We start from the raw sequence: 12,288 nt of genomic DNA, 5'->3' as shown, positions 1-12,288 counted from the left end.
ACTAGAACTGAACTAGAACTGAACTAGAACTGAACTAGAACTGAACTAGAACTGAACTAGAACTGAACTAAAACTGAACTAGAACTGAACTAGAACTGAAATAGAACTTGAACTTTAAAAAATATTTAAAATATTTTCTAAATTGAATATAATTTATTAAAGTTTTTAAGAAATCTATGTAAGTAAAACTTTGACCAATAATTATCTAAAAAATTATTAATTAAAAAATAATATTTTTAAGATCTTGCCACAGTTACGCCATCTCTGCTTTAAGTTGTTAAATAGTTTATATTTAAAAAGTGTTATCCTTGTATTTTATATATTTTATACCCTGCTTTAAATATATAAACACTATTGAATTATAAGCTCTAAAACAATAGTAAAGTAAATTTTTAAATATAAAGAGAAAAGCCAAAAATAATATTTAAAAATTTACTTGAACAAAAACACCAACACAATGCAAACAAAAATATTGAACAACATTTTATCGTCCTATAGGAAAAAAGGATAAAATTTTGTTTAATATAAGAACACTATTAATGGAAGACCACAAACTATTCTCTTATATTTTGTACAAAGTTATATTAAAATATGTTTTTAAAAGAGTTTAATTATAAAACAATATTATTAGAAAAAACAAAAAAACAAAAACTATTTAATGTTTTAATTTTTTTTATCTTTTAAATTTAAATTCTATAGAGTAGAAGGTGGTGAACTATTCGATCGTGTAGTGGATGATGAATTCGTTTTAACGGAACGTGTTTGTGTTGTCTTCATACGTCAGGTGTGTGAGGCCATGGAATTTATACATCGCAATAATATTTTACATTTAGATTTGAAACCAGAGAATATTTTGTGTTTAACCCAAGAGGGTAATCGCATTAAAATCATAGACTTTGGTTTGGCAAGAAAATTTGATCCAGACAAAAAACTACAGGTATGTTAACAATAGCTTTGTAAGACCTACATACATATGTTTTTTCTTGTAAAATGTTGTTGTTATTGTTGTTTTAATCTTATTAACATATTTTGTAATAAACACCTTGTTAATTACACACTTGTGTGCGGAATATTTTTGTTGAGTATTTAATTTGATTTTAATGTCTATTTTTTTTAAAGAAAGTCATAAAGAGAATGTTGTTTCCTTGAGTTTTGTGTTGAAACTACAATATTTCCATAGTTCATTGTACATGTGAATTTAATTTGTATTTTTAATTTCATTTTATTTCTTTATTCACATACATACATACTTATATACATATATTCATCTATAAAAAGCTAATTAAAAAGTTTCAATTCTTTGTATTACAAGAAGGGGTGTCTTATAGAAATTTCTATAAGCATAACCCAGCAAAATGTTTTGTTATAAGAAAATATGTCTTACTCTAACAATTATAAACAAAATATTCAAATAAAACAAAAAAAGCTTTCCTTGTTAAATTGTTAAGCAAACGCGTTCAGTTCATTTAGTTCAGTTTTTTAAGTTAGTTTTATTTTTTTACTTTATTTTTGTTCCTCCCTAATATTTTGTTTATAATTTTTTTTATTGTAAGCTTTCTTTTTATTATGTTCAAGGGTGTTAAACAAAAAACTTCTTGTCTTATTAACAATAAGAACTGAATTAAACATTTTTTTGGGGTTAACTTTCTTCGATGAAAGAGATACCAGTTTAGGGAAACTTTAAATTGAAATACACCAAATAAAGATTAATTAAAAGCACAAAAACTTATAAAACTGTTAAAGCTTTCTTATTTAATGAAAAATCTTTAAACTTCTAAAAGAAATACTTTTTAAGTCTTAAAATTTTTATAATTTTTTTATTTTTTTTATGACTTTCAGCTGTTTAAAACTTAAAGCTTCAGGCTTTTTAGAAGCTTTAAACCTTTAAGACGTTTTAAGTTAATTTAAAGCTTTTTAAAAACTAAAAGCTCTTTTCACCTTTTTAAATTATTACAAAATTCTATATAATTTATCTTAAAACGTTTTCTAAACTTAGACCTTTTTTAAATCATATTCTATTTTCATACCTAAATAAAGCTATTTTGCTTGTTTGAACTTTTTTAAACTTTAAACTTATTAAAAGCTTTTGATATTTCTAAAGCTTTTTTTGAAAACATTTAAGCTTTTTTAAATATTTGAATTTTAAATACTTTAAGCGTTTCCAATGCTTTAAGCTATTCTAAAACTTTCAGCTTTATAAATCTTAAAAGCTTATTCTAAACTTTAATCATTTTGTAATTTTTAAACTTTGAACTTTATTATGTTTTTTTAAAAGCCTCAAGTTTTTGAAAGATTTTAATTTTTTTAAGATTGTGGAAACATATAAGCTTTTTGAAAGTTTATTGTAAATTTGCCAAAATTTTTCCAAGCTTAAAGCTTTAAACTTTTTTAAGCTTTTGGACATTTAAAACTTTTAAGTTTTGTAATTTTTAATATCTTTTAAAGCTTTAACCTATTTTGAGGGTTTTGGAAGCTTTTTTAAAGCTTTAAGAATTTTTTGAGACTTTTGGAAGCTTTTGTAAAATTTTAAGCATTTTTTGAGTCTTTTGGCTCAAAAAGCTTTAAGCTTTTTTTCTAAAGCTTTTAGTTTTTCTTGAAACGTTAGCCTTTTTATAGTTTAAAGCTTATTCCAACTTTAAAATTTCAAAGATCATTTCAAGCTTTAAACTTTTTTGGGACATCAAATTATAAAACATTTTTAAGTCTTTCATAAGCTTTTTTGGTTTTAGCCATTCTATTGGTTAAAGCTTTCTTACTCTTACAAATTTAAAAAATTTTAAGCTTTCCAAAGATTGATTCTTTTTATGGCTGTACATAAAACATAAAGCTTCAAACTTTATATTAGTTTTTTTTCTAAGAATTAAGTTATACAAAGCTTTTAAGTTTAAAGCTTTCTAAAATGTTAAGAGTTAGCATTCAAGAAAGCTTTAATAATGTTTTAATATGTCCAACTAATAAAAAATAATTGTAAGCCTTATTAAAGCTTTCATATTCTCAAAGCTTTCAGCTCTCTATTTGTAATTCTAAGTTTTAAGATTGTTAAATAAATGATATTTAAAACGTTTATTACTTTTACACTAAAGTTTTGTAACTTTAGCTTCAAGCTTTGTAACTTGTCAAGCTTTAAGCTTAATTTGTGTTTTTTTCAATCTATTCTTACAGAGCTTAAAGCTTTTTAGGTAACAAAAATCCGATAAAGTTTACAAGTTTCACTTCAGCTAAAGGCAGCTTTTATATTCATTTATATTTCATTTCTTTTAAAGCTCCTTTCAGCATAACATCCCCACTGCTGGGGTAGCAACTTTTAATCTCAACTTTATTTCAAGTTAATTTTCTTTTTGAAATTGCAACAATTAAAATTTAATTCTCTTTGTTTTTTAATACATATGAAAATATAACACAAAAGAACTTATATTTCTATGTACAACATTTTCCCCCTCCCATCTTCTCTTTTTGCAGATTCTATTTGGCACACCGGAGTTTGTAGCACCAGAAGTAGTTAATTTTGATAGTATATCGTATGCCACTGACATGTGGAGTGTGGGTGTCATAACTTATGTGCTGTAAGTACAATTTTTTTTGTTATATTTTTAAATAAAAATTAAATTGTTTAATTAAAATTAAAACCAAAATTTAATAAACCTTAACATAGTTTAATTAAAAACACCTTAAATTTTATTTATTTTTTTTTGGTTTAAGTTTAAGTGAGTGAGAGAAACGATTAAGAAAAGAAAACAATTAAAATCACAGTGTTTGTAGCAACTAATTAAAAAGTTGCCTTAATTAATCCCTAAAGAAATCAAACTGACTGCATGTTACTGGTTAATAGTTTGGCATTCTTTTTGGGGATTTTTCTCTTACCTCAGATATCAAATTGTTTTCTTTTTAGTCTTATGTGAATTTAGGTTTATGCTTAAAGACATTTAATTAATTTTTCTCTTAATTTTGTATTGTTATTTGTATTTTTTCTTACATTTTCTTATTTTTTCTTTTTATTTTCATATAAATGTGAACTATTTCCGCCAAATACCAACACACAATTTTCGTTATTGTTTGGTACTTTAACCCCCTGCTCGACGTCATGTTTTTTGTTTTTCCTTTTTGGATTGGAATGACTATTACTAAAAATGACTTAACAACAATTACTACAATACAAAATGGTTGAATGAACGAACGAATAAATGAACATATAACATCAACAATTACAACCTTGTTATATGTATACAACAACTACAACAACATTATAATTATAACCTCCTCTATAACATGTTTAAACCACCTCCGCCAACAACGACAACAACAACTACTACTACTTGGTCTTGCAACAACAATTTTGCTTCATTTAACTTGGTTACCAAAACCATACATGAAAATGAAAATGAAACAACCGACCCACCAACTAACCAACCAACCAACCATTATCATCCACAAATGCTTTTGTTTCTTTACCCTCTTCACGCTTCCTTTATATCCTGTATTTCTAAACCTAACAACAGCATCTCTGGCTTGTCGCCCTTTATGGGTGAAACTGACATCGAAACAATGGCAAATGTAACAATTGCCAAGTATGATTTTGAAGATGAATCCTTTGCCAATGTATCGCCTGAAGGTATTGATTTCATATCAAAACTATTAGTAAAAGACTTGAGGTGAGTGTAAAGCTTTTATAGCTTTTTTAATGTTTGCTGACTATGTATTCGGTTAATTAATTAACACAACTTCTCTCTCTCTCGATTTTAGCACCCGCATGACAGCTGCCCAATGTTTGAAACATAAATGGTTACAGAGACGTCCTAAAAGTCCGCCCAAAATTGCGCCGAAACCTTTAAATATACCACCGGCCCAATTAAAAGCTAGCACCCCTTCACCTATACCTCCAAATATTGATAACGATGATAGTTCAGGGTCGTTGACTCATGATAATGAAGAAGAGGAATTTTCGGGGGTAAGTTTTTCAAATATGTAAAGCTTTGTCAAAGTTTTTTCTTTAATTTGATTTAAAAAGTTCTAACGAAAGCTTTTGATATAAGTTAAAAAATGATTCATAAAAAGCTTTATTTTTAAAAAGAGCTTTATTTTTAAAAAGATTTTTATACAAATATATAAAAGATTTTAATAAAAACAGGTTTTTCAAGTTTTATTAAAAGCTCTTGAAGCTTTGTCGATTTTTTTGCTTTAAAAATTATTTACTTACAAAAAGCTTTTTTTATTTTTCGTAAAAGATATCCAAAGCTTTTAATAGTTTTTAATAGAGATTTTCATAAAAAGAGTTTTTTACGTTGTATTAAAAGCATCTTGAAGCTTCATCGATGTTTTTGCTTTATTTTGTGAAAATACTTTTGTTTTTGAAAAGCTTTTCATACCAAACTTTAAAAAAAACTTTAAAGGAGAAACTTATAAAAGCTTTACACAAAGTAGGCTTTTTTAAAACAGCTTTGTTGAAGTTTTCTATTCAACTATTTGAAAACTTTTTCAAAAGCTTGTTTAGAGAAAAAGCTTTTAAAAGAACTCTGGTTTTATGAAAATAAACATTTCATATTTTTTTTAAAGCTTTTGATTAAACTTTTACTAAAAAGATCTTTACAGAAAGTTTTACAGAAAAAGAACTTTGTTAAAAACTCAAAAAGCTCTTCAAATATTTAGTTTTAAATATGCCTTTAATATAAACTTTTTTTAAATATTACAAAAACTTTTTCCAAAAAGAGCTTTGCAGAAAACAAGTTTCTCTAGAGTCCCGTAAGATGTATTTTTCCAGAAAGATATTTATAGAAAATGACTTTATTCAAAAAGCTTTTTATAAGAGATAAAACATACATTGTAAAAAGAATCATAAAAATCTTTGAAAAGCTTAAAAACAAAACTTTAACCAAAAATCATTGATTTCATCAAACACTCCATAAAAAAGTTTTAATCCTTTTCTAAGGATTAAAGACAAGAGCTTTTCACAAAAATTCTTACATTTTTATAAAATTTAATGTAATTAGAGTTAATTTTAATTGAATGAATGAAGGCTTTTAAAAAAAGCTAAAATTTATTTAATTTAAGTTCAGATAACAAAATAAAGCTTTTTACTTTAAACTTTAATCAACCATATTACATTGTAAGCCGTTCATTGACTGACAAAAATGTCTTTCTTTACAAAATCCTTAGATGAATATTTTCCTTAACACAGCGATTCAAAGATTTTGAAGGCTTTTGTTAAAATTTCTCACTTATTGTCCGGAAAACACAACATACTATTGCAACATGTATTTTAATTAAAGAAATGAAAAAAATTGTATAATAAAACTTGCCGCTTGTGAGAAAAAAACTTTTTATAACTCGCAGACATGTCTTAAAGAATAATAGATGTTGTCTTAATAGTTTTCATTTTTTTATGTTTTTTTTTTTATCCTCTTTTTCATATTCCTTGGCATATTCAACTTTAACTTGTGTGTAGACAAAGGAATTGGATACAACAAAGGATAATCTTAAAAATTTTATAGAACGCTGGGAGGAACATCCCAATAGTCCGTATGTGTTTGATGTCGAGGGAAATGTAATTGCGCCGCTAAACGAAACTGAATATAAACAGCCCCATGGTGCTGATAGTATATCATCGTCAAGAGGTGAGTACTGTTGTTTAATGACAGAAAACATTACAACAACAACAACTACACCTAAAATAACAACAACAGCCACACTAACAAAAGCTACAACAAAAACACAGTCCAACAGTCTATCTGCAGCCACTGAACGGAGACAACAACAGCAACAACAATTAATAAGAAGCAAATAAATAATACTAGCAACATCAAACTTTAAAAGCTTTTAAACCTAATTTTCAATTTAAAGAAAATTAAAACAAATTTTTGACTTTGGTTTGTGTGAAAATATTGGTTGCAACACGAATTTTGTTGTTAACATTTAAATAATTATTTGTTACTTAAGACCAAGTTTAAATTTGGGCAAAAAACATTGTTTCTTTTTTTTTTTTAATTTTTACTTACAAAATTTCTTTACTAATCCCAATTACAACTTCTTTTGTATTTATATATTTTTATTAATTTTTGTATATTTTTTTTTACTTTTATGTCTTACATTTTATTGTACTGTGATAAGTATTTGTTGTTTTCTTTACTGGTCAGAAAAACAAAACTACTACTAAGAAATTAATAAAAAATATCATAGATTTTTTAACCTCTTTCTTTAACACTTGTTTATTTGTGTCTTTTATACCAAAAAAAATCAGTTTACATATTCTAGCAAAAGACAAAAAAGAGAACATGAAAAATATATCATGATGTATTTTATAAATATATTTTTTTTCGTGAACTTTTCATATAAAGACATGGTACACGGGGAACTCTACATCCATAATTTAGTAATTAAATATGTATTTGTCACTAAAAAAAAGCTTTTACTGAAACTGAAGTGAAAGCTTTTTTGAAAATTTTCAGTTCTAATTTAGTTCTAGTTCAATTCTTGTTCAGTTCTAGTTCAGTTCTAGTTCAGTTCTAGTTCAGTTCTAGTTCAGTTCTAGTTCAGTTCTAGTTCAGTTCTAGTTCAGTTCTAGTTCAGTTCTAGTTCAGTTCTAGTTCAGTTCTTGTTCAGTTCTAGTTCAGTTCTAGTTCAGTTCTAGTTCAGTTCTAGTTCAGTTCTAGTTCAGTTCTAGTTAAGTTCTAGTTCAGTTGTAGTTCAGTTCTAGTTTAGTACTAGTTCAGTAACCCATTCCTGTCTTTGATAAAATGCAGTTTAATATTTTTATTTAAAACGTTAGAAAAAATTCTTACGTTTGGTTATAAATGGAGTCAACAGCAAGGAAAAATTTAATAAAAATTTACATTTTTCTAAAAGGTAGAAAACGAACAATTTACTTGTTCTAAGGACATGTTGTTTTTAATTAAAAATATTTTTAAGAGAAAGTGTTACAAATTGAAATGTAAAATGATTTTCCTAAAAATCTGTTAAAGTTGTTAAATAAAAAAATATTGTTTATGTAAAAGTTGTTCAATTTAAATTAATATTAAATTTTCACTAGCACAATTTGAAGCTATTAAATTTAAGTGTTCGATGTGGAAAATTTTTTTATTAAAGATAAATTGTTTTGTTAAGCATTTTTTTGTAACTTATTTAAACGAATTTATTAAGTTTTTATGGAATGTTGTGAAAAAGTTTGAGTGTTTTTCTTGTAGATTTTCTTTTGCATTAGAAAATGTATAAACTTCATTTTCTATAACTTTGAACTTTTATTTTCAATATTTTTTTATGTTTCTTCTTGCTGTTTTATTCTGTTTTTTTTTTTGCATAAACATTTCCTATAAGAAAAATAAATTTGTATTATTTTCTTTATACTAAGAACAAGAGAGAGTTGTAAAAATATTTATTTTATGGTTACAACTGGAAAAGTTTATTAAAATTAAATTAAACCTTAAGGATTTTCATTGAAAAAGAAAAATGAGAAAATATTGTTTTATAATTTTTGTAGTTTTAAAGAATGTGTATAACAATTGGGTCAAGGTTGTCATAAATTTTAAAGACGATCAATAGAAATGCAAGAAACCCAACAAATTTGTTGGTAATAAATCTTAAATCTAAAGCTTTTGCTTATTGTTAGAATAGTTTTGAAAATTAATACAATTTACTGGGTTATTTGTTAACAATTGCTCTGTTTAGAGTTTAATAAAAACTAAATTTGCATTTAAATTGAATTTGATTTTAAAGTAATTAAAATAATTTTATACAAATATTTTTTTATTTCTAACAAAATTTTTTTGCTTATGACTTACTTACACTTCAAATCGAACAATAATGCCATTTAAACTAAACAATCTAAATTGCCATTCACATACCAGCAATTAAATCATAAATTCTTGTGAAATTTGTTAAGAAAATGAAATTTTATCTTAATTATAGTTTTAAACTTAAACACAATTATTACTTTAAATGAACTTTTTCTTTACTCTTCAAATTTACACTCTTTTCTTCAAACTTTTTCTTTTAGTTTTAATTCTTTTCCTTAACACTTCTCTTTTATTGTTATTTTCCATAAATTCTATGCGTATCACCATAAACGGACCAAATCTTATAGACACATTTAAAGCAAAATTTATAATTTTCTTTAATTTTTCTGCCACAATTTTGAAACACATAACGGAAGTAGAACTTTTAAGCTTAACCCACAGATAACTAATAAATACTCCAGACCTTTTGCAGACCTACAATTACTGAATTATTTATACAAATTGTATAAAAACAAAGAGAGAATGAAAAAAAAGAGAACATTAAAAAAGCTTGAATTAAAGTTTAAGTAACAAAGCCTTCGACACTAAACTCTACACAAGCTCTTTGCCTTGCATATATTGTCTCCCAGATAAACAATTAATAAAAGCTTAATTAAATGAAAGTTTTGAAAAAGCTTTTTTGTATGGATTTTTTAAATAATGTTTAGATTTTGGAATTCAGGGTTTTATTTCTACATAAATTGTCTCCCAGAGAAACAATTAATTAAAGCTAATGAATGTGTTGAGAAAGCTTTTTTGTTTGGATTTTTTAAATAATTTTTAGATTTTTGAATTGCAGTGTTTTTGTAGAAATAAAAGCTATTAATTGAATACCATAACTCTGCTATTCTGTGACGCAATTAAGCTTCTAACAGCTTTTAGCAATAAAACAGCTTATAATGTTTCTTAATTAAAATACAAAAATATTACAAAAAATATTTCTTTAAAACAAATTCTTAAAATCTCTTAAAAGTTCTTTGGAAAAACTAACAAAAGCCATTTATTAAAAGCTCTTAAACATTTCTTTACTAAAAGATCTGATTACCAGTTTTCTAATGTGTTTTGCTAACAAGGTTTTGTAAATTTATAAAAGCTCTCTTTGGCAAAATTAAACGCCTCAGGAGCAAAGCTTAAATAAGCTTTTTAACAAAACTTCATAGGTTTCTAATGAAAGCTTTAAAAAGCATTTCAATAAGCTTCAAAAACAGCAAACGCCTCAAGAGGATTTTTACAAAAAATTTAAATAAGCTTTTTAACAAAACTTCAAAGATTTCTAAAGAAAGCTTTAAAAAGTTATTCAAACAAAAATTAATAAAAAACAATAAAGCTTTTTAACAAAACCATTGTAAAGAAATGTTAAGCATTTTACAAGCCCATTTTAAAACTTAAAAAAACTTGTCAACAAAAGATTTTTAAAAGCTATTTAAGGAAAATTTAAAGACTTTTAACAAAATATTTTTAAAAGCTTCAAAAAGCTTTTTAAGTAAAATGTAAATACTTTAAATTAATTTCTTTTAACAAAAGCTTTTCAAGAAAATATTTTTAAAAGCTTGAAAAATTAAAAAAAAATAAATACTTTTAACAAAAGCTTAACAAAGTATTAATAAGCTTTTTAACAAATATTAATAAAATAAAGTATTTTAAAAGTTCTTTCACAAACTTATTTTTACAAAATTTTAAACAGCAAAATGCTCTCTATAAAAAGCTTTTTGTTTAAAATCTTTAAAAAAAAGATGTTTAGTAAAAAGTTTAAAAAAGACTTTTAACAGAAGCTCGAAGTATTTTATCAAAAAGCTTAAGACAACATTTTCGAAAAAGCTTCTCTTTTTAATTAAGGTTTAAAACAATTGAAGCTTTTTAACAAAATATTAAAAGTTTTCGGAAGAAATACTAAAAGTTTTCAAATTAATCATTGAAAAGCTTTCTAAAAAATATTAAAAACTTTCTAATGACTCATTAAAAGTTTTCTAACGAAAGATTAAAAGCTTTAATTATTATTATAAAACAATTGAAAATTTTAGTTGAAATTGTTGAAAACATTTTCAAGAAGAGCTTGTGCATTTCTTCAATAAATATAAAAGCTTTTTATAAAAAGCTTACAATATTAAAATTCTCTAAAAGCTTTTCTTGTTGGCCCTAGTTTATTTTATATATTTTATATATTTTATACCCTACTTTTAGTGCTTTTTACAAGGATTTTTCAAACAAATAGAAACGAAAACAATAAAAAAACTTTAAAAGCTCATTCTTACAATTCCTGGACGACACACATCATTTTCTGATATTCATACGCCGCATATAATTGTATAATCAAATGATGCTGCAACGAATTCATAATTTCCACTTCACGTTCAACATTACGACGATCTTCACGCTTAGGTATGGGTACAAATTTGGCCGCCAATTTTAAATTGTTACTCTTATCCTGGCATTTATAAACTGTGCCAAATTTGCCTCTGAAAAAATGGGAATGAAATTTATAAGAATGAACGTTTTTTTTCTTTTTTCTCTTAAACATTAAAAGCTTTATAAAACTTAAAACTCACCTGCCCACTTCGCCCAGTATTTCATATAGTTCATTGGCATCTACTCCTCTCTGTATGGTTACATCTCTATAGGGAAAAGCTGGTTCTAATTCTATAAGTAAAAAAAGATAGATGAATTAAAAATTTATATTTTTTGTTAAAATTTTTAATAAAATTTATTGAATAATTAGCTTTTTGCAAATCCCCAAAAATATCTTTTTAAATCTACTAATTGTTCAATAATAAATCATTCGAAAAGCCATTTTAGTACTTATTAGTGGTGGTAGTCTTTTTTGGCTTTACAAATTCTTAATGCCAAATATTTTGCCACCAAATTATCTATTATCTTTGAATCTTTTCAATAGAATTCCTTTTGCTAACAGTGGCTGATAGTTGTGGGTCTGTTGGCAATTGCCAATTAATAGAGACGTTTAACGTAAGAAATTAATCAAAAATATTTTAGTAATTATAAAGAGGAGTGAGTACATCAGTAGCAGCAGCAACAGCAAGATAATGATAAACTGTTTTTTTTTGTTTTTTTTTTTTTTTGCTAAGTATGTGTTTAAATGAACTATGAGGAATTTATTAAATTAGACAGGTGTTTTATAAATATTTTTTGTTAAATGTTTTTTCATGTTTATTGATTTGTTTTTGTTGAGGTAAAATGATTAATGAATTTTAACAAATTATAAGATTAAACTTAAATTTGTTTTATGAAAGCTTATAATAATTTGTCTTTGATTAAATATATAACAACATTTACGGGGAAGAATGGAGCTTTTTTTTTAATACAAAATTTTTTTGAGGGATTTTTTTTGTCACGTGACTGACGACTAAAGGAAATCTTATTTAATATTCTTTTAGCCTATTGCTTCCTATTAACTATTTCTTATCTTAAAATATTTCTATTGTTTTTATCACTTAACTTCATCGCAATTTGTTTAACATTTCCCTTGCTATTTCCGTTTCATATTAAACACTTCGCTTTTATTCGCCCAAAA

The 12,288-nt window shown here is 25.0% G+C and overlaps 1 protein-coding gene across 1 annotated transcript in view; it reads right to left on the bottom strand.

Moving 5' to 3' along the window:
- The window catches only part of LOC111684550 (serine/threonine-protein kinase 10-A), a gene marked incomplete at its 5' end in the record, with an annotated part of 15,373 nt that extends 3,958 nt beyond the window's left edge, over nt 1–11,415 (bottom strand). The window contains 3 exons of the mRNA XM_046955712.1: nt 4,459–4,603; nt 11,013–11,218; nt 11,309–11,415. Of these exons, the coding sequence (XP_046811668.1) occupies nt 4,459–4,603; nt 11,013–11,218; nt 11,309–11,415 (458 nt within the window). The remainder of the gene's footprint in view (nt 1–4,458; nt 4,604–11,012; nt 11,219–11,308) is intronic.
- Between the last annotated feature and the right edge of the window lie 873 nt (nt 11,416–12,288).

The sequence above is a fragment of the Lucilia cuprina genome, chromosome 6 (assembly GCF_022045245.1).
Source record: "Lucilia cuprina isolate Lc7/37 chromosome 6, ASM2204524v1, whole genome shotgun sequence".
In the NCBI taxonomy this organism is placed as follows: Eukaryota; Metazoa; Arthropoda; class Insecta; order Diptera; family Calliphoridae; genus Lucilia; species Lucilia cuprina.
This window is presented reverse-complemented; position numbering and strand designations above follow the sequence as displayed.